Source organism: Chenopodium quinoa, unplaced genomic scaffold (genome assembly GCF_001683475.1).
Source record: "Chenopodium quinoa cultivar QQ74 unplaced genomic scaffold, ASM168347v1, whole genome shotgun sequence".
Classification (NCBI taxonomy): domain Eukaryota; kingdom Viridiplantae; phylum Streptophyta; class Magnoliopsida; order Caryophyllales; family Amaranthaceae; genus Chenopodium; species Chenopodium quinoa.
Window position 1 is genome coordinate 3,259,363 of NW_018743391.1, and position 23,366 is coordinate 3,282,728.

General features: G+C 40.4%; 3 protein-coding genes across 3 annotated transcripts; all 3 read left to right on the plus strand.

Annotated features, from left to right (window-relative positions):
* Positions 1 to 9,281: 9,281 nt before the first annotated feature.
* On the plus strand, positions 9,282 to 10,420 carry LOC110738808 (calmodulin-like protein 3). The gene has a single exon (XM_021919248.1). The coding sequence runs from the start codon at positions 9,533 to 9,535 to the stop codon at positions 10,190 to 10,192; it is 660 nt and encodes a 219-aa protein (XP_021774940.1). The 5' UTR covers positions 9,282 to 9,532; the 3' UTR covers positions 10,193 to 10,420.
* Positions 10,421 to 12,116: 1,696 nt separating this feature from the next.
* Positions 12,117 to 17,014, plus strand: LOC110738809 (spliceosome-associated protein 130 A-like). Its single transcript, XM_021919249.1, has 2 exons — positions 12,117 to 15,412; positions 15,575 to 17,014. The coding sequence occupies exons 1-2, from the start codon at positions 12,419 to 12,421 to the stop codon at positions 16,205 to 16,207; spliced, it is 3,627 nt and encodes a 1,208-aa protein (XP_021774941.1). The 5' UTR covers positions 12,117 to 12,418; the 3' UTR covers positions 16,208 to 17,014.
* Positions 17,015 to 21,603: 4,589 nt separating this feature from the next.
* Positions 21,604 to 23,174, plus strand: LOC110738811 (MLP-like protein 31). The gene is made up of 2 exons (XM_021919250.1): positions 21,604 to 21,939; positions 22,584 to 23,174. The coding sequence occupies exons 1-2, from the start codon at positions 21,753 to 21,755 to the stop codon at positions 22,850 to 22,852; spliced, it is 456 nt and encodes a 151-aa protein (XP_021774942.1). The 5' UTR covers positions 21,604 to 21,752; the 3' UTR covers positions 22,853 to 23,174.
* Positions 23,175 to 23,366: the final 192 nt, after the last annotated feature.

The following is a 23,366-nucleotide window of genomic DNA, read 5'->3' on the forward strand; positions in this document are numbered from 1 at the left end:
CTGAGAAGGACGATGCTGAGACAACCAAAGCTAATCAAGCTCCATCGTCGTCCTTCCCTTCTTTCCAGACTCTGCATTCTGGAGAAATGGGTTTCTCGGCCCCCCGAATTCCAATCCCAGATCACATCTGGGACCTCATATGGGGTCAAAACCGAGAAGGAGCTGCAGCCTACTTCGGCAATTTTGCTGGCATGTCCGAAGTAGACAGGGCAAGGATCTGGTCGCTGAAGGCCACTGCTGGGATGGGCGAATCCAGTAGATCAGTTCCTGACCCAGCCAGGTCTAACCAACTGCTGATGATGCAGGTAATTTTCCTTCATTTCCTCCGAAATTCAGCTCTATTTTTTTTTCTTATTACTTATTTTTTTTGTCTTCCTGTTTTCAGTTCGTGCACAATCAGACTCTCACTGTAGAGCTGATTGATACCCTACAAGATAGGGTAGACGCTGCTGTGCACGAAAGGAAGGTGGCTGAAGAGGAAGTTAAGCTTGCTAAGCTGAAGCAAGCAGCAGCTGAAGAGAAGCAGCAGGAGGTTGAGGAGTACGGTAAAAAAGCTGCCGAAGCTCTGAAAACCTTCTGCGATGCTATGGAGATGGAGGTTTTTCCCCCACTGATGGAAGGGGAAAAATTCCTCCAGGAGCATATGGGAGTGGACGTCTCCAGATTCAAGGCTGCTATTGAGAGCCGAATTCAAGAAGGAACTGCTGCACAAGCTGAAATGCAGCAGCGTCTAGAGGCTCTTGAAGCCAGCCGAATGGCTGCTGAAGAGTTGCTCTTGGCCAAAGACGTCCAACTCTCAGAGGCTGCTGCTGCTGCTGAAGCTCAAAGAGCTAAATTCCAAGAGGCTGAGGATCAACTGCTGATCCAGAAAGTTGAAGTGGCCCAAGCTCAGACAAAGGCTTTCCAAATTCAGCAAGAGCTGAATGAGCTGAAGGGGTCCTCCTCCAAAGTCGCTGAACAGCTGAAGAAATCCAAGGAAGACTTGGAGGAGACCCAGAAGGAGCTGGCTGATGCTGAGGCTTTACTCAAAGTCCGTGTTTACACCCAAGAGGAATATGAGATGGGTTTCAGAAACGGATTCCGAGTATGCCGAAGACTCTGCCTTCATGCTGAGCCGAAGCTGGACTGGTCTAAATGTGCTGAGTGGGTCCAGAATCCCGAAGACCCTCACATGAAGTATGCAACTCCAGCTGAAGCTGAAATTCTTAAGGCTGAGGAAGCCGAAGAGGAAGCTGAAAGACTGGAGTTGGAAGCTGAGCAGAGGGAAAGGGAGGCTCGGCAAAGTGCAAAGCCCGCCTCTTCTGCTGCTGGAGCTGAGACCACCTTTGGGCCCAATGAAGCTGATCAGTCTGATCCTCAGGCTGAAGCATAGGAACTCGGGCAGTCGTCTTCAGAATCTTGCGGTTCATCATGCGCTCAACTTTAGACTTGCCGCTTTCTGAATTTTTGCCTTTTGTTTTTTTTTGCTTCAGCTTGCCTTATCGTACAACAGCTTATTATATTTTTATTTTGCTTGTACGTATTTCGGCAGCTGTTACTTTCCGCTTGTGGGCGGCTGCCGACTATTTTTGTAATTCAACATTTTTATTTCAAAGAAGTTCACTTTCTCAGCTTTCTTGTGTATTTTTTTTCTTCGCTTTACCAGTCTTCGCACTTTACTGCTTTCTTTGAATGATCTTTCAAATATTTGCTAAGTGCAGAACTTCGGCTAGCGAGAATCATTTCTGCTGAGACTTCTTTTTGCCGTTTGTACTCGGATGTTTTCAACTTGTGAAAAAACTGACATAAGTATCAAACTTCGGCTGAGCTGAAGGGTATTAGATCAGTTGTGCCATTTCTCTATTTCCCTCTGCCCCCCCAGAAATCTGAAGATGAGGTCTTCTGAATTCTGGAATGGCTGATAATTTTTCTCGGCTAAGCCGAGGATCTTTGAACACTTTGCTTTATTTTCTACATCTGTTTTTAAAGTACTGATTTCCCACCTGAGAGTTTTCACTCTAGAGATGGTACTCTTGTGACACTTTCTTCAATTCATCCAAGGGAACAACTATCCGAAACACCATGCCGGGGCAGCAGTTTATCTGAAGTACGAGGCATCATCATGCAATACTTCAGAGTTGCAACTACCACCCGGAACTGATTCATCCGAAGTACAAGGCATCACTATGCAATACTTCGGGGCTTTATCAGTTCCTATTTTTTAGGCTATGTTTCGGATAAGTCTATGGCCTTTTTGCCCAAAGGAACAGATTCTCCGAAGTACAAGGCATCACTATGCAATACTTCGGGCTTGTATCTTTTTTTGGCAGGTTTTACGGCTTGCCGAGGTACAAGGCATCATTATGCAATACCCCGGACAGCGCCGAATGAAACCTTGAATTTTTGAAAAACCGTAGAAAGCATAAAGACTTAAAGAATACACGCAATCTGAATGAATACTGGCTCGATGGCCTTTTTATAAACAAAATCAGTGTACTTACATAGATTGTACTATCCGAAGGATTTACACATAGTATTTTTTGAGCACATCGGCATTCCAATGGTTTTTCAGCTCGGTGCCATCCATTTGTTTGAGTCTGAAGGTACCGGGCTGAAGCTCTTGATAAATTTCATAAGGTCCCTCCCAAGATGCTGAGAGTTTGCCATGAATGCGACTTTTTTGAACAGCTGCAGCATTCCTCAAAACTAAATCCCCAACTCTGAGAGGTCGTTGATAGACTCTTCGGTTGTAGGACTTGCTCATTCTGAGCTTGTGTGCAGCCATCCTTTCTCGGGCTAGATCTCTAATCTCGTCAAGGAAGTCGAGGGACTCTTTCATGAGCTGCTCATTTTCCTCGGCTGAGAAGAGATTCACTCGTAGGCTTTCTGAGCCCACTTCCACTGGAAGCACTGCTTCGGATCCATACACCAGCTGAAAAGGTGAATGCCCCGTTGCCTCCTTCTCGGTTGTCCGGAGTGACCAGAGGGTTCCCGGAAGTTCCTCTACCCACTTGGACTTTTGATCCTCTACTCTTTTTCTGAGAGCGTTAAGGATCTGTTTATTTGCGGCTTCGGCTTGGCCATTACTCTGAGGGTGGCAAACCGCGGAGTAAGCCAATTTTATCCCGAATTGATCAGTGTATCGGCGCAAGGGCAGGTTGTCAAACTGTCTGCCGTGGTCGAACACAAAAACTTTTGGGATGCCGAACCGAGTTATTATGTTCTGCCAGATGAACTGTCTGACAGTTTGCTCAGATATGCTTGAAGCAGCTTCCGCTTCAATCCATTTGCTGAAATAGTCGACTCCGACTATCAGCCACTTTCTTTTGTATGGGGCCTCGGGAAAGGGTCCCAGAATATCCAACCCCCATTGTGCAAATGGAAGAGGATTAAGAATTGGCTGGAGATCTAGGCATGGCCGATGGATTACCGGTGCAAATTTTTGGCATTTCTCGCATTTTCTGACCATGTTCTTTGCATCCGAGATCATTGTAGGCCAAAAATACCCTGCCCTGAGAGCTTTGTGGGCTAAGGTTCTCCCTCCTATGTGGTTTCCGCAGATGCCGAGGTGAATCTCTCGGAGAATATAGTCGGCATCCGTTGGACCCACGCATTTCAATAATGGAGCGGAGAAGGATTTTCTGAGGAGTTGGCCGCCGAAGACGAGGAATCGTGAACTGATCCGCTTTATCTTGGAGGCCGAATTCCTATCCTCGGGGAGCTCGTCCCTGAGTTTATAAGCCAGGATGTCATCCATCCAGCTCGGCTCGAGTGCAGCGCAGCAGATTGATATTGCTTCGGCTACACTCTTTTCTCGGCGCACCTCCACATAGACAGAACGGCTTAACTCAGTCAGAGTTGAGCTTGCAAGTTTGGAGAGTGCGTCCGCTTGAGCATTTTGACCCCTTGGGATCAGCTCTACTTCGAAAGATCTCAGCTTCGCAATTGTCGATTTGATCCTTGTGAGGTAAGCTGCCATTGAAGGCTCTTTAGCCTCATACTCCCCCCGGATCTGATTGGCGACCAGCTGAGAATCTGTCTTGAGGTAGACATGCTCGGCTTCCAACGATATGCACAGGTCTAAGCCAGCAATGGCTGCTTCATATTCGGCCTCGTTGTTAGAGGCTTTGAATGAAAATTTTAGTGCATACTCGAAGGTTTTGCCTTCGGGAGAGGTGATGACGACCCCTGCCCCCGAACCGTTCACGGTGGAGGACCCATCCGTGAAGACGGTCCAGATTTTCCTCCTTGCATCCAGAGTCTCCTGATAGGAGCACTCGGCCAAGAAGTCTGCCAAGGCTTGCGCCTTGATGGCTGTTCTCGGCTGATAACCGATACTGAACTCGGTGAGCTCGAAAGCCCACTTTGCTAGTCTACCGGATTTTTCAACCTTGCCGAGGACTTTCTCTAACGGCTGATCAGTTAGAACCGCTATTTGATGAGAATCAAAATAGGGTCGCAACTTCCGAGCAGCCACCACCACTGCATAAGCCACTTTTTCTAACAATGGGTAGCGCGTCTCGGCATCCGTCAGGGTGTGGCTGACGAAATAGATCGGCTGTTGAACTTTTTCTTCTTCCCTTAGCAGCACCGCGCTTACCGTGGCTGGACTGACCGCCACGTATAAGTATAGGATGTCTCCTACGACTGGCCTTGCCAGTGTTGGGAGTTGAGCCAGGTGTTCACGGAGCTGCTGAAAGGCTGACTTTTGTTCGTCTCCCCATTCAATGCCTTTTGAATTTTGGAGCTTCAGCGCCTTGAAGAAAGGGAGCCCTTTGTCTGAGGCTCGTGAGATGAACCTGGACAAGGCAGCCATTCTCCCGGCTAGACGCTGAATATCCCTTTTTGTCTTCGGCTCGGGGAGGTCTAAAGCAGCTTGTACTTTGGCGGGGTTTGCATCAATCCCCCTCTTGCTGACCATGAAGCCGAGGAACTTGCCTGACTTCACGCCGAAGACACATTTCTTCGGATTCAGCTTCATTTTGTATTTTCTGAGGGTGGCGAAGGTTTCGGCTAGGTCCGTGACATGATCTTTTTCTTTTATGCTTTTGACGATTGAGTCGTCAACATAAACCTCCATGTTTCGGCCTTTTTGCTCGGCGAAAACCTGATCAACCAACCTCTGATATGTTGCCCCCGCATTTTTCAATCCGAAGGGCATCATTCTGTAATTGTACAACCCGGAACTTGTTATGAACGCTGTTTTAGCTCGGTCCTCGGGGTGCATGAAGATCTGATGGTATCCCGAGAATGCGTCCATGAAACTGAGCAGAGCATGCCCGCTTGTCGAGTCGACCAGTTGGTCGATCCTCGGCAGCGGATAGGAGTCCTTGGGACATGCCCTATTCAGGTCCGTGAAGTCAACGCACATCCTCCAGTTACCATTTGCCTTCTGAACCATTACAACATTGGCCAGCCACTCCGGATACTGACAGGGTTCAATGAACCCAGCATCTAGGAGCTTATCGACCTCAGCTGCGATGTTCTGGTTCTTTTCGGCGGAGTAGTTCCGCTTTTTCTGCTTAATGGGTCGACTGGAGGGGTCGACATTAAGCCTATGGGAGACGAAGTCCGGATCAATCCCGGGCATTTCTGCGGCTGAGAAGGCGAACACGTCTCCACTGGCCCGTAGGAGTTGGACGAGTGCCGCACGGGTGTTTGGCTCCAGTGACGACCCGATGCTAACACATCTGTTCGGATCTCCTACGGTCAGTTCTATTGACTCGGTCAGGTCATCCGTCTCCATGCTCTTAGAGTTGGATTCCTCGAATTCCGGCCTGCTATCAATATTAGCAGACTTTCCTGACCGCGGCTGGCCATCAGAGTCGTTCGGCTCTGAGGCGGAGTCAGCCTTTTGGCCCCCATCAGATTTCTCGTTGTCTGGGGCATCATTAGCCGAAACGTCTGAGCCTCTCGGCTTTTTGGCGTTTCGGTCCCGGTGCTTTTCCTCCCCATCGCCACGGTCGCCTCGGCGAGACGTGGATGGCTTGAGGTGATTGCATCGGCGGGCTTCTTTTTGACTGCCCTTTATTTTCTCGGAGCGTCCCTCGTCTGAAACGTATATCATGATTTGATGATACGTGGAGACGACTCCTTGAATGCCGTGAATGAGGGGTCTCCCCATGATCACGTTGTATGCAGATGGAGCATCTACGACCAAAAATTCGGCCATGATATTCCTAGCTGCTCGGCCTTCGCCGATGGTGACAGGAAGTGTAATCTTCCCGTCAGGATACGATGAAGAGCCGTTGAATCCAGACACCGGGTAGGGTGCGGGGGCCAGGTGCTCGGCTCCCATCCTCAGCTGGTCGAACGCTCCTCGGAAGAGGATGTTCGCCCCGCTACCGCCGTCGACGAGGGTCCGCCAGACGTTGCGGTTGGCGATGCCCAGAATGATTACTAGTGGGTCATCGTGGGGGTATACCACCCCCTCACAGTCTTCGGCTGTGAACAGGATGTTCGGCGCCGGTGACTGGGACTGCCGAAGCTCAGCCTGATGAATCTGATGGGTTAGACCCCTCAGTTGGCGTTTGGCTGTGCCTCGCGAGATTCCCCCGGAAATAACTAGGATGTAGAGGGACTCCTTGCCCTGAGGTCCCTTATCCTTCTTCCGAGCGAAGTTGAGGTCCTGCCGAGAATCTTTTTCAGCTTTTTTCTCCTCGCGCCTGTCCGCGAGGTATTGGCTCAGGTACCCCTTGCGGACCAGATCCTCAATCTGGTCCTTCAGCTGGACGCAGTCCTCGGTGCGATGTCCGGGTGAGTCATGGAACTCGCACCACTGGTCCTTTCCCCTCGTCTGATGCCAGGGAGGCAACGGACGAGGTTTTTTGAATCTCCCCTCGTCCTTCGTCGTGCTGAAAATCTTAGCACGGGGAAGGGAGAGTGGAGTGTATGAATCGTACCTTCCCGTGTAGGGAAAGTGTCTTTCCTTCTTCGGCTCGGCAGCAGAGGACGGTTCTGAGGCCTTAGCCTTCCCTTTCCTCTGCGCCGAGACTTCGGGCTGCTGCCCTTTCGGCTTCTCAATTCTCGGACGAGACTGAGACCTGGATCTGTTCCACTCCTCGGCTCGGATGAACCTATCCGATGCTTCCAAGGCTTCCTCCAGGGTCTGCGGGGGATGCATGACCATGAAGTCCAGGAACTTTCCAGCTTGGAGGCCGTTCCGTAGCGCGAACACGGCCAGGCCTTGATCCAGGCTTGTGATTCCGGATGACTCGTTGCTGAAGCGAGTCAGATAGTCGCGGAGGCTCTCGTCCTCCGCCTGCTGCAGACTCATTAGCTCTGCAGTGGTCTTCTCTCGGCGGTTGGCCGTAGAGAATTTGCTCTTGAACTTGTTGGAGAGGTCGTTCCAACCGGTTATGGAGCCTTCCTTGAGCCCTTTGGTGATCCAGGATTGGGCAACACCTTTGAGGGTCGTAGGAAAGTATTTACACCAGGTAGCCTCAGACCTCGGGTTCAGATACATGTGCCCCTCGTAAGAGGCAATGTGATCCTTAGGATCTGAGGTACCATCGTAAGTAATATGTGCCGGGATTTTGACCGTTGGCACATGCTCTTCCAGAATCCACTTCTGGAAGGGCGAGTTCGATGGAACCATGACCGCCTTCCCCTTGTACCCGGCCTCAGGGACCTCGCTCCCTCCTCTCTCAGAGGTGGAAGTGGTTCTCGTCCCCGGCTGAGACAAGGTTGGGTGGGGTCCGGTATCCTCTGGGAAGGTGAGGCGGCTATGCACACTCACCTCCCTCGAACCCAAGCGTTCGTGAACGCTTTGGCGGGCGAATTCCGGGTCCTTGGAGGGCCCCATGGAATTCTGAGCTTCAGAGTGGTCAGAGGGTTGAGGGTTCCTCCTCCTCTCCTTACTGGAGTTTCGGGTGTCCCCTCGCCACCTCTGGCCGAGCTGTCTATGTGGTGGAACTTGTCCACCATCATCCTGACCGATCCTCCTTTTCAGGTTTCTCGGCTGGTGATCATCAGGCATCTGGATTGGAGCCCCTTGAGCTTTAAGGAACTCCATGCAGATGGCCACTGCTCTGGCCACTTCCTCGGTGGAGGGTCCGGAGGGAGGAGTCTCCCGCGGATGTGACCTGGATTGCACGCTATGGCGCGGCGGGGAGTTCCTCGCACCTGAGCCACTCGGTCTCGGGGATGGCCCCGGCTGCCGAGTGTGGTGCGAGGTGTTCTCCTCCTGGAGGCTAGGACCTCTTGAGGCTTCCCTTTCCGGAGAAATGGGGGCCTCCGATTCGGAAGAGGCTTGCTCCGGGGAGGGATAAACCGGCTGGCGTTCCCTCACCGTAATCCGGCCTCCTCCCTTCTTAGCCTTCTTGGAACTCTTTCCACTCTTAGTCATGGCGACTGCCGGAGTGTTTGATGACTGACGCGAAATTTAGTAGCGTTCCCCACAGACGGCGCCAAATTGTTTCGGATGAAAACAATCGAATCTCGGAAGATCCTTTTATCTTGAGGGAACTTGGTCTCGGTCCGAACGACGCAGGAGCCGAGGGTTTCCTGCACAACAAATACACGTAAACTAGCCTCGGGGGGGACGCCGAGGAAGGCCCCTCCGATGCTTAAGTCAGTATATTAGAGAGAGAAAGCTGTGCAAGAGTTTAGTTGCTTGAGGCTTTATTGTCTTACCAAGAATTGACCAAATTGTTGGCTTTTATACCTTGGCTAATGAAGGAGGTGGATTGGGCCCGGAAGTCAGTTGGGCTGGGCCAAACTGATTGGGCCGTTGACTGACCTTGACATGGCTTTGAGGATGTTGATTTTTGACTTTAGCACATTTGGAGAGTTGAACCTTAACCTTGGGCTTTTAATTGGATCATTCAGTGACCAGGCCCAATTGGACTAAATTGGACCCAAACAATTTCTAAATTAGATTATTATATATGCATCTTCTATAATAATGTCACTATATATATTATTTTTCCTAGACAAATTATATATATATATATATATTATTTTTCCTAGACAAATTATATATATATATATATATATATATATATATATATATATATTTTTTTTGAAAAAAGTCCTAAAAGGACATTAAATTTCATTAATGTAAGCCATACGACATTTACAATTGACAATGAACGATATTGAAAACGAATTTAACAAAATCAAACAAAAAATGACAACCATTGAACTGAGCAATAAAAGGAAGTATTATAAATAAGATTTGATCTCATATTTTAGATATATAACAACGTGCGTTGAAATTCTCCAAAAAAGCAGAAATAATTTAACTAACTAAATTAGTTGACATCTCGCTGACATCCGTATTATACTATTATATATAATGTCCCTATAATTGACCGACCAACCACATTTCTACACCATCATATATTTTAATTTCTCACCTCTGATTTTATTTTTGACTTAGATTTTCAATGCTAAATAAATAACCACACTAATTTAATACCCCCCTTACCTCCACCTTTCACACCCCCACAAACATTTATAGGACACAAACCATAACATCTTTTGCCTCACAATCATTTCTCCAAAACAAAAAACTCAAAAACCTAACACTTGTTAACAAACCCACCAAAAAATGCCAACCATTTCCCTTTCTTTCCCTTCCCTTCTTAACACCCCAATTTCCTCTTATTTCCTCCCTACCACAACAAACACTACTCACACCACCTCCAACATCCCTCCACTCGACCCTCCTTCCCCTTCTCCCTCGCCGCCACCGCTCGAACAACAAAAACCACAACAACAACCACAACCGCCGTCGACAAAGGCAATGGACGCGGTAGAGCTAATGCGAGTATTCCAAATGTTTGATCACAACGGTGACGGGATGATCACAATGGGGGAGCTACGTGAGTCACTTACCAACATGGGGATCATTATCCCTGACTCCGATCTTACACAACTAATCGGTCGTATCGACGTCAATGGTGACGGATGTGTTGACAATAAAGAATTTCAGACACTTTACACGCTTCTTATGGAACGTGAGGTTGATGCTCAATCCGATGAGGAGGACATGAAGGAGGCGTTCAACGTGTTCGATAAGAACGGGGACGGGTTCATCTCCGTTGATGAGTTACGGTCCGTTCTCGGCTCCCTTGGACTTAACCAAGGGAGGAATTTGGAGGATTGTAAACTTATGATCATGAAAGTTGACGTGGATGGTGATGGTATGGTTAGTTTTAAGGAGTTTAAGAAAATGATGAAACAAGGTGGTTTTGCTAGTTTGAATTGAATAATTAATTTTTAATTAATTTTTAAATTAGCTAGTGTAGAACATAATTTGCTAGCTATATTTATTAGCTAGCTAGTTCTTTGATTTCTTCATTGTTATTATTGCTTGATTTGTGGTGATTAGAATGAGCACCGTTGGTGTATGTATATATGATGATGTTTGTTCATTGTGTAATGTTCTTTCTTGTTGATTTGAGATTGTTATTTTTGGATGTTTATTTAGTGTTTACATCATGAGTTCGTTCATCGGATTTCTTGTATCTAAAGGTATCGGATTGAGTTTGGATCGCATATAAGCGGGTTGTGGTGGTTTATCATGGAATCACAAGAAGGATGGAGTAAGGTGTTGTTAGTTTGAGTCATTTGAATATTGGAGATTGTATTAGAAGAAAATTAATAAATGAAATGTCTTTAAGCTAGGTGGTTATTATGTGACATCTATCACTATAAGAATCCGTGATTTTAACAACTGTGATTTATTGGCAGTCATAAAATTAGAAGTCATACATTCACAGTCATTAAAAATGCGAAAGAAATCGCGCTGTATACATGTATATACACATGTTGATGAAGTTTTTAGCTTAATTGGGCAAGAGCTCAAGGCCTTGTGTGATTGCTTCAAAAAGTTGTGTGATCAATAATGCATGGTTTGTAAAGGATATTAATGGAGTATTAACTAATTAAACATGCAATTATGGTTAATTATCAGATCAATGGATTGAGAAATGTCAAACTAATTAAGGATCGATCCTAGAATAAAGAGATGCATGTGGATAGGAATATTAGAAATTTCTTTTGTTCTTTGATTCCTTTTTAATGTTTAGATTCTTTTTGACAGTTTTGCACAAGGGATTTTCTAATATAATTCTACGTTGTTTAATTATAGTTCCCATGTTCTCCTTTTATCAAGCAACAAGTAATTATAGAGATTTGAATGGATTATTTAGATTAATGCAACAAGTAATTTAAAAGCATGCATAGTGCAACCTTAAATCCTCAAGTTTATATAGTGGGCTCGAAATGGTCGGTCCATTATTTTGGCAAAAGTCCATCTTGGTCCATTATCTACTACTCCGTACTAACTTAATTTTACACAATAGAGTCAATAGTCACTCTACTTTTTTACACTTAGACCCTTTTCACTCCACCTTAAAAAATAATATTCATTAAAAATAATTTCAATTCACTAAAAATTAATTTCAATTTAGTAAAAATAAATTCAGTTTAGCAAAAATAATTGCAATTCAATAAAAATAATTCCATTTCAATAAAAATCAGTAAACTTAAAAAGAAATATAATAGAAAATCAGTAAAAAATAATTTCAGTTCAGCAAAAATATTTTTAGTTTAGCAAAAATAAGGTGAAGTAAACGGGGCCTAAAGAAGAGTTTGGGAGAACGGGTATTTATATGGTAATGTTCATTATTGAGTACAATGTTATAACTAAAATCAGTCACAATATTAGCCTCATCAAATTACATTTTTACTACTTAATAAGCTAATATGCTTATTCTTGTTCTGAATATTGAACATATGCAAATAGCTTACCATTCTACTAGTCTTACAAATTATTAATCATTTGTACAAATTACTTCCCTTACCTCGTTATTCAAATACAATTATTGCAAACTAATAATAGTTCAAATTACCATCAATCTGATTATTTGAGCGAAAAACAATTTTGCACTAGCGTATGTAATACATTACATTGTGACTATTTATTAATTTAAGTTTTTAGTTAAAGTAAATAACAGACTCATAAACAAGAAACTCTATTAGCAACCTACCAGTACCTTTTATAGAAATTTTCGGAATTAATGGTTAGACCATGTAAACTATAAATAACTTTTTTTGGATAAAAGAACAGATTACTCGATCCATTCCCATCTCGCTCGTGATATATATAATATCTCGGTCATCCATTTCAAATGCATATCCCATTTTCGCACAAGGTTATGAAAATCCATGAGAAGCGACCACCTATAGTGGCCATTTAGCCAATAAGCCCATGGATACGTTCCACATTACAATTGCTCTTACATAAGTTACATTACGTCATTACCCAAGAGAATAATCTTCGGACACAAGTCCATATAATACTACTACTCAAAAACTATAAATAAAAACCCTCCAATTCCTACAAAAATAAGGGTTTATCATTTCTGTAAAAGTTCCTCATTCTCTCTCCAAAAACCCTGCATTCTTCCTTCCTTACTCTCACTTAACCATGATTCTTTACAGCTTAACCCTCCAAAAAACCACCGGAATTACTTCCGCAATCTCCGGCAACTTCTCCGGCGACAAAAACCCAGAAATCGCCGTTTCTCGTGGCAAACTCCTCGACCTTCTTCGCATTGATGATAATGGTAAACTCCATACTCTACTTTCTGTCGAAATTTTCGGAATTATACGTTCTTTGACTCAATTTCGGCTTACTGGGTCTCATAAAGACTACATTGTAGTGGGTTCTGATTCTGGTCGTATTGTGATCTTAGAATACAATAAAATCACCAATTCTTTTGATAAAATTCACCAGGAAACTTTTGGGAAATCGGGTTGTCGTCGGGTTGTTCCGGGTCAGTTTTCGGGTGTTGATCCGAAAGGGAGGGCGGCAATGGTAGGAGCTTGTGAAAAACAGAAGTTTGTGTATGTTTTGAACAGGGATTCTAGTGCTAGATTGACAATTTCATCTCCTATTGAGGCTCATAAGTCTTGTATGGTAACTTATGCTATTTGTGGGGTTGATTGTGGGTTTGATAACCCGGTTTTCGCTGCGATTGAGATGGATTATAGCGGGGTTGATAAGGATTGTACAGGGCAGGCTGCAGCCGAGGCTCAGAAACATTTGACATTCTATGAACTTGATCTTGGTCTTAACCATGTTTCAAGAAAATGGTCTGAACCTATTGATAATGGGGCTAATATGCTTGTTGCGGTGCCTGGGGGCGGGGATGGGCCGGGTGGGGTGTTAGTGTGTGCTGAGAATTTTGTGATTTATAAGAATCAAGGGTATCCGGATGTTAGGTGTTTGACTCCTAGGAGGGTGGATTTGCCTGCAGAACGCGGGGTTTTGATAGTGTCTTCTGTAAAGCATAAGTCTATGCCGTTCTTTTTGCTGCAATCGGAGTATGGTGATGTATTTAAGGTCACCTTGGAGTGTGGGAATGAGGGTGTTTCGGAGTTGAAGATTAAGTATTTTGATACGATTCCTGTAACGTGTTCTATGTGTGTTATAAAGCCTGGTTATCTGTTTGCTGCTTCTGAATTTGGTGATCATGCTTTGTATCAGTTTCTGGACATAGGAGATGAACCTGATGTAGAGTCTTCCTCTGCTAGGATGACAGAATTAGAGACTGAGGAAGGTTTTCGACCAGTGTTTTTCCAACCTAGGAGGCTCAAGAACCTAGTAAAAGTTGATATAGGTCACAGTTTAATGCCAATAATGGATATGAAAGTGGTTAATCTTTTTGAGGAAGAAACTCCACAGATATATGCTCTTTGTGGTCAAGGTCCTCGTTCATCTTTAAGGATTCTGAGGCCTGGTTTGGAAATTACGGAAATGGCTACCTCGTCACTTCCAGGTGTGCCAAATGGAGTTTGGACAATCAAGAAAAATGTCAATGATGAATTTGATGCTTATGTTGTAGTCTCCTTTACTACTGCTACTCTTGTACTTTCAATTGGTGAGACAGTTGAAGAAGTTAGTAATAGTGGATTTTTGGATACTACTCCTTCTCTTGCTGTAGTTTTGATGGGTGATGACTCTCTTATCCAATTCTATCCTAGTGGTATTAGGAACATTAGGGAAGATGGGCGCATTAACGAGTGGAGTACCCCAGGAAAAAAGAAAATTGTTAAGGTCGGGTACAACAGTCATCAAGCTGTCATTGCATTGAGTGAGGGAGACCTCATTTACTTTGAGATGGATATTACTGGTAAGTTAATGGAAGTGGAGAAATGCGAAATGCAAGGAGATGTGGCGTGCTTAGACATTGCCCCAGTTCCAGCAGGAAGGGAAAGGTCCCGCTTCCTTGCTGTTGGAACTTATGATAATCTTATTCGCATAATGTCATTGGATCCAAACGACTGTATGCAAATGCTGAGTATGCAAAGTGTTTTCTCGCCCCCTGAGTCTCTTCTATTCCTCGAGGTTCAAGCATCGACAGGGACCGAGGATGGTGCTGGTCATCATGCCAATCTTTTCCTAAATGCTGGTTTGCAGAATGGTATGCTGTGTAGAACAGTTGTGGACATGGTAACTGGTCAACTTTCTGATATTCATTCCCGGTTTATAGGACTTAAAGCCCCAAAACTTATTTCAATAACTATTAGAGGTCAGCATGCTGTACTATGCTTATCAAGCCAGCCTTGGCTCGGATACATTTATCAGGGACAATTTCTCTTAAGACGTCTGACAAGCAACACTCTTAAATATGCTGCCTCTTTTTCATCTGATCAATGTGCAGAGGGTGTAATTGCTGTTGCTGCAGATTCACTTAAGGTGTTTACTGTTGAGAGGCTTGGTGAAACATTCAGTCAAACTATAATCCCTTTAAGATACACACCTAGGAAATTTGTGCTTCATCCCAAGCAAAATCTTCTGGTGATCATTGAGAGTGATCAACGAGCATTAACCGCTGAAGAACGTGAAGCTGCACGAAAGGAATGCTTCAGGACTGGAATGGATGATAATGGTAATGTTGAAATGGAAAATGCTCATGAAGATGATGACAGTCAGGTATCTGATGAGCAGTATGGTTATCCAAAGCTAGAGAAAGCAAAATGGGTTTCGTGCATAAGAGTCCTCGATCCAAGAACAGAGGAAACGATATGTTGCCTGGAGCTTCAGGATAATGAGGCTGCATTTAGCATTTGTACTGTTAATTTCTATGACAAGGATTATGGGACTTTACTCGCAGTAGGAACAGCTAAGTCGCTCCAATTCTCCCCCATTAGATCATTTGATGCAGCATATATTCACATTTATCAATTTGTTGATGGTGAAAAACTGGAGCTTTTGCACAAGACTCAAGTCGATGATGTCCCGTTGGCTCTTAGCCAGTTTCAGGGAAGATTACTTGCAGGGATTGGATCAGTCCTTAGGCTTTATGACTTAGGCATGAAGAGACTGCTCAGAAAATGTGAGAACAAGATGTTTCCTAGCACAATTATTTCTATACACACCTATGGTGGTCGTATTTATATAGGTGACATGCAGGAGGTAAGCTGTTTGTTTATTCTAAAGTTTTGCTAATATGAATGGCCGTAATTTGCTCACTTTCTATTCTACTTGCATAATCATGATTCATGAATGTGCATATTTTCCTTATTCTACTTGGCAGTGTTTGATTTTGTCTGTTTTGTTTATTATGTCTTTTTGCAGTCATTCCATTATTGCTATTATAGACGGGACATGAACGAGCTCTACATAGCTGCCGATGATTTTTATCCTAGATGGCTTATTGCATCACAGCATATAGATTTTGATACAATGGCAGGTGCTGACAAGTTTGGAAATGTATTCTTTGTTCAGCTTCCACAAGACATCTCCAGTGAGATTGATGAGGATTCAACTGGTAGGAAAAAATCTAAAAAGAAGAGTATGCTCAATGGAGACCCTAAAAAAGTGGAGGAGATAATCCAGTTTCATGTTGGCGATGTAGTATCAAGTTTGCAGAAGGCGTCTCTAGCCCCTGGTGGCAGAGAATGCATTATTTATGGTACTATGATGGGAAGCGTGGGATCATTTCTTCCTATTGCCTCTCGCGATGATGCTGACTTCTTTTCTCACTTGGAGATGCATATGAGGCAAGAGCATCCTCCTTTGTGTGGCAGAGATCATATGGCCTACAGATCTGCATATCTTCCTGTTAAGGTTAATTTGTTACATCCTGATTCTCCTCTTATTTTAGCCTTATCTGCTGTTGTTTTTCATGTAGTTGATCTGATCTTTTCTTTCTATTTGACTTGGTCTAGCGGGAAGGACTTAGATGGCGGACCACTTAGCAGCAAGTGATTGACATCTTTTTTAATTATACACTCGGTGTTAGTTTCTGCAAGTCTTTATGATCGATTTTTAACTGATAGTTCTTTGACAAATGTATATATGTTATGAATGATTGTGTAGGGTGTGATCGACGGTGATCTATGTGAGCAATTTCATACACTGCCAATGGATATGCAGAGGAAAATTGCAGATGAATTGTACAGCAGTCCTGTGGAGATTCTGAAGAAACTTGAACAAATCAGAAATACAATAATTTGAGGTAGTTCACTTAGAAGGTAATACAGATCTCTGTGTCATTGTGTGAGAGTTAACTTCATCCCTATTTTCTCAAATGATAACACTCTGAAAAGTATCATGTGTTGTTTGAAGGTAAGACAAAGTGTAGCTTTTTTTGCACAAATTGACATGGTTTAGAAATCTTGCTGTAATTGCTCTTTAACACATATTTATGCTCTCTGACTGTGTGTTGCATTGTACGGAGTAACATATAAACAGACACTGCAACTTCTAGCTTGCATTGCAAATAGTGTCATCAGGGATTAGCATGGATTGAACTCGAATCAGTTTGTTCTGTTAAAGGAGATTCTTGGGAAAAAGAAAAAAGATACAAGTGAAATCAAGGTATTCTTAGAAGACATTTATTTGGTAATTGAGCTTTAGCTTTAATTTGTTGCACACTCACTAATCTGGATGAGGTATAGCCGTATAGTACATCCAAGAGGTTTGTTTTGCTGTGACTGCTTGGCAATTAGCATTGCTGGTGTTTTGGAGGCTATTAGCTCTGGCAACTATTTTCGTGACACTATTGCAGAAAACTATCAGTAATTTCTGAAATAAGCATATTTAGAAAATAGTTACTGATTTGGATTTATGACTATTGTTGAAAGGAATGAAAGGTCTCCTGTTAAGCAAGTGCATAAATTGTGCCTTGTAGGAGTGTAGGAGAAAACAATGTTAACATAGAAGTATCTTACGGGGTAATTATTAATTAATTACATAGTTACATATGTAATACAACTTTGTTCTCCTAATCTCCCCACCTTATTTTCACCCATTTCTAGTTTGAAAAGTTCATACAAAATAGAATAATTCTAGACAGATTAAATAAAATTATATTAGTGGTAATAAGTTTAGATTAGTTCAGATAATATACTACAAGGTCTCTTTCACATATTTGTCTTGGTTTTGACTCTTTTGAGGTTTTCATAAATTTCGTTTATAACAATATTTAACATATAGTCATATACTCGTACTTATACTTGCTCTTGTTCGTATAGGTTAGAAGCTAAGTTTGGATGCTAAGACCAACGGAGTATTAGGGGTCATGCTATTAGTTTATACATGGGATTGAGTATTAAAATACAAGTTGAGTTGTTTTTCACTCCCAATGGTAATACTCAACCCACTTCTCAATTTAGCAACTCATATGATTTATAATTTTCCAATAATAAGACTCGCATTTAAGTATATTTATGTCACTTTCCATTAGACCCACCATATGTCCATATGTAATTATTTTGTTTCCATTTATTTTATTTGAGGGATTGTTGGCTTGTATTTAAAAATAAATTAAATAACTATAAAATTATTATAATATTAAGTAAGGCCCACAATTTTTGTCAATTGAGATTTAAGTTGAGTATCTAAGTTTAGATACTAACTTATTGGTATTCTTCGCAAAACAACTCTATCTCTCCTAAAAAATACTACTGGTTAAAAAAAGAAAAAAAAAATAAAAATAAATTTTGACTACTTTTTCATCGGCATTCGGCACTATGCAAACATAACAACGCTTATTTCATTACAATCGGTACACGAGCAACATTTATGATTATAAGTATCAGGTACTCCGGCCTACGTGCTGATAGTGATATGAATAACAATAACACTTACGATTATAAATAATAATGAGGATTGATCAAGTCAAGGTCGATCGTTGATCATAGCTTGCTTATGATATCATGAAAATCGTACATGATATTCTCCTTTAACTAATTGAATTGATCCCAGATATTCTCTCCTTGATTCTAACCTCGTATAACCTTTGTTACAATTATTATAGTCGTGTAGTCTCACTCTCTGAGATATGCAACGTAAGAATATTTAATTTTCCATTAAGGATATTATATTATAACACATATGATTTGCAAAATTTTAAGCAAGCTATGATCAAGGCTTGTCCTTAATTTGATTGAAACTTTTTTTTTTTTAATATATATTTGGGTGTAAGATGCATCAATTATTTATTACAAATTAAAGCAATTTTATTGGAAAAAAATTATAAGAATTAATTTTTATGTTTTGACCTAACTTGAACCCCATGTATGATGTATCCGCCACTGCCTTCGAGTATCTGGTCTAGATCGGGTTTCAAGTCGGATACTCGAATATGGATCAGTTTTTTTTAGATCTCAATATGTACTTTTCAAATGCTACTATGTGAGAATTGCCATAATTTTTATTCATATATATGACTAATGATTGATGTTTGTTCACATATAAACAAAAAATAAAACTTTCATCAAATGATGATTTATTTTATTTTATTTTATTATTATTATTATTTTTTTTTAATTCTGATTCAGACAAGAATTAGTAAATTATTGCAATATTAGAAGATCCTTTAATAACAAGATATCAAAATTATTCAACCACTTGGGGGAAAAACCCCTAATTAAAAAGTTGAGCTGGGTCACATGACACATGATTTATTGACTAAGTAGTATCACATGAATCACGTCCTACTATACAAAATTCATCATTAATTCTATAATTAAGAGTCTAAAAGTTACAGTAATTAGCATAATCCAAATCATAGAGACAATGTAGGTAAGCTAGGCCAAATGCTGACGCAGCGGCAGTCATATAGCACTATGCCACCATGTAAGTTAATAGAGATAGAGTAATACAAAATTAATTATATATTTCATATCATCAGGTGCCTTTTAGGTGGGAAATGATAAAATGTGGTTTCAGATAAGACATTTCATAAACCAAATCTTAGTGTAAACCATAATATTATTGAAATCTATATCTATCTATCCTATAACGTTTCTAAATCAGTATACGTGACACGTGTCACTCTTCCCATTTTGATTCTCGGTTATATGTGACACGTGTCACTATCCTCATTTCAATTCTAATTTTATGCATGCCATCAACTTATTTAAAAAATACCCATGTAAGATTTGAACACGCAATCTCCAATTCAACACAATGAGTGTCTTACCACCAACAAATTCAATTACAAGATTTAATAATTGATTCATAATTAAATTTATGTATATAAATGGTTAGCTATATGTGCAATGACTTGGGGCATTGCCCGAGCCCAAATACTAGTAATAAGATTAAATTAAAACAAGATTTTAGATGGAACTCCTGGAAGTAAGTTCTATATTTGTATTTGTATACTTTTTTTTTTCATGCATTTGTGTGTGCATGCGCGCAAATTATATGCCCAAGATGTTCATACAAAACCTATAGCGTGTATTTGTAAAGGATTTGATCAAATCATATTTATTGATATTGTTTATAGTTAGCAATCCCTTGATTCACTCTTTAGGTTGATAGTTAAAGATATTCCTTATTCTTAACTAATGTACCTAGACAAGTAATCTAATACACGTATTTAGTCGTGTTATATTGCTTACATTCTCTTTCTTAAATTCTATCATGGTATCATGAGCTTTTGATCCATTTTCTTGCTTCCGCTATAACAATGGCTACACTATCAAAACCCATGATAGTGACCATATTCATGCTACCTTCCCTCCCGGAAAGCTTCTAACCCGAATCAAATTTCCTCTCAACTCTTTTAACACCCCGTATTTCATATACCAAGAGATGCTAATTATTATTATTATTATTATCATTATTATTATTATTATTATTTTTCCTCCAGACCTCTTATGGAGAAACAATCCCTTTTCGACACCCTATGATTTATCTACCAAGTGTTGTCGAACATAAACTCAATTCTCCACCCCCCCTCCTTTATGGGGAACACAATCCCCTTTTGGCCTACATAATCTATCTACCAAGTGTTGCCAAATATAAACTCACTTCTCCAAACTTTTATGGAAATTCTTAAACTCTTTTCTTTCAATTTTTCAATGATACTAAATGTAATTCTTCTCCAGTTCTCCTACAAAAATTATCAAAATTCTCAATTCCCCTCCCCCCTCCTTGAGTTAAAGACTCCTACCCTGCTTCACGCATGCAATTCCTCCTTCAAAAAAAAAATCCTACCCTGCTTCACACACATGCAATTCCTCCTTAAAAAAAACGGTTTTTTTTTTTTCCTTTTTTTTTTCTCTTTTAACTCCCAATTTGATATGTACAACTCTCAATTGAAGAACCACCAACATCTTGAAGTGGCAATCAACAATAAAAAAAGAACATTCATTATACAAGATTGTACTTTCCCTTTGGTCGTCCATCTTGCGGGGGACGTGTAAAGGATTTGATCAAATTATATTTATTGATATTGTTTATAGTTAGCAGTCCCTTGATTCACTCTTTAGGTTGATAGTAAAAAATATCCCTTATTCTTAGCTAATGTATCTAGACAAGTAATCTAATGTATCTAGTCGTGTTATATTGCTTACTAATGTACTATATATATCACATCAATATAATTAAGCTTTCCAACATTTTCTTTCTCATAACTCTATCAGTATTTGCATATCAAAACATAGCTGCACAATCTACATATTTGTAAATGTCAACTAGCTTAACTAGCAAAGTCCTATCATCACAAAAACCCTTAAAGCTAAATCAATTTTAGATTTTTTTTAATTTTTTTTTTTCACTTTTATCTCAACATGTATAATTAAAATTATGAATTTTGGTGATAACATGTACTCCGTAGCAAATTTTAATTTGTTATTTGCATGAATTTCTACAATGTAATTACTTCATAGCACATAAGCAACTCTCCATAATGCTTCTACCACCCGAGAAATTTCTACAATGTAAAACGATCGTAGTTTTTATGAAGAAAAATTCTATTTGATTCAATATCTTATGTATTTGTTAACGTCAAATCTCTATTGTAGATGTCGTATGACTTTTAATTAATGAAATATAAAAATAAAATAAAAAAAAGTACAATTACACCATGATAAGTTCTTGAAACGAACAAAAATTTCATCAACAATTTATTTTAGATAAAATAAGTTTAGATATGATCAATTGAGTAAATTTGATTAAAAAATAAATAAATTGTACTAATAAGAAATGAGTCTATTTGATTAAAGTGGGTCACCAAAACCCTTTTTTCTTACCTACTAATTAAAAAATTTAATTAATTAATTAAAAAAACGAATTAATTTGGCAAACGCAGATTGGTCATACATTAATATAAACAAAATTAAATAATGTGACTATGTAAGTACTCGTAATATGTTGCCCTTGCTTATATTGGAAATTCCTCTTTAAATTGGCACCTTATTATATTGTACAATCAATTTACTCATCACCAATATTACTTCCTCTACACTATTAGTGAGCATATCTATCCAACAAAAAAAAAGCAAGTGAGCATCTTATAATGGGTATTAAAGGGAAGTTGGAAGTTGAAGTAGATATAAAATGTCATGGTGATATATTCCATGAACTATTTAGTAGCAAGCCACACCATGTCTCCAACATAACACCCTCAAAAATTCATGGTTGTGATGTGCATCACGGCGAATTTGGCAAGCCTGGCTCTATTATTTTCTGGAATTATACCCTCGGTATTTCTTCACCATCATCATTACAATTATGTTGTCTAACCATTATATAGATCTAGCTATTTTCTTCATAACTAATTTACTCCTTATTGCTTATCTATTGTAGAAATAATCGTTAAAACATTATGATAATCATATACAATCGACCATTATTATAAATTTTCACTTTGAAGTAGGTTATTGTGCATTTGATTTTTTTCATATATATTTACGATTTGTCCCAATGATTATTAGTCTTTTTTTTGTCAAAATCGACTTTTGATAATACAACCACGAAATGTATACAAATTTGTTTTTTATTTGTGATGGTGGTTTAATAGCTTTACTATTTTTCTATTGTTCAATAAAGTAATAAACTAGCTCATACTATATATGGTATTAATCAATCAGCACACATCACGGTCATTAAAGATAATCAGCCCATGCTTGAACACGTGTGAATAGTGTATCTTGTAAAAAAACGGAGTAAAGAATAATAATGTATAATTTAAAATAAAAATAAAAATAAAAATATAGAAATTAAATATAAACAAAGTAGGCTAGTGCGAGTATTATTACATTGTGTATCTCGATAAATTTATTGTCTCATTTTAATTTTTACACTATAAATGCACTTTTTATTCAAGATGCTCACTTTATAATTACAGATGGTAAAAAATGTGTTGCAAAGGAGCTAGTGGAAGCAATTGACGAGAAGAACAAGTTAGTGAGATTCAAAATCATTGAAGGAGATCTTCTAAATGAGTTTAATAGCTTCACTATCATTGTACAAGTGATTCCAAAGGATCAAATAACTGCGGTTATGTGGGCTATCGAGTTTGAGAAGAAGCATGATGAAGGACACTACCCTACTAGAGTAATGGACTTTTGCGTTGAGGTCACTCGAGATATCGAGGCTCATCACCTCAAAGCATGATTAGCAGCCGATGGGGCGCGCACATACATCTGCTAAAGTGCGTGTCATAAACATGTGTACGAGTATGTATCATCTTCATCTATTGTATCCAATAAAATGATACATTTTCGATTGTAGAAAATATGATGTGTTTCGATGGGACTCGTGTGTCTACTTAAGAGTGTGCGATAAATGTATGATATGAATGTATATCTTTATCGATCGATTGTTTGCAATAAACTTCCGAGTGTAGAAATTATGATGTATTGAATAACGTTGTATACGGGATATATCGGTAGTATCATAACATGCCGGTAAAAGAGTGCCTTGCAGTTTAAAGAAATGGTTAATTATTGAATAATTCATGTCCTTACCGACATTATTCTCTACCACGTGGAGAGCTGTTTCTCGGAATGTGGCATGTCCCACTGACACGTGGAGGGCTGCTTAGTGCCGCGTAAGCACCTGCTAGTACCAAGGTCGGTGTGCCACCTATCTGTATAGGTGGCACCTGCTTGGTTGCGTTCCTATAAAT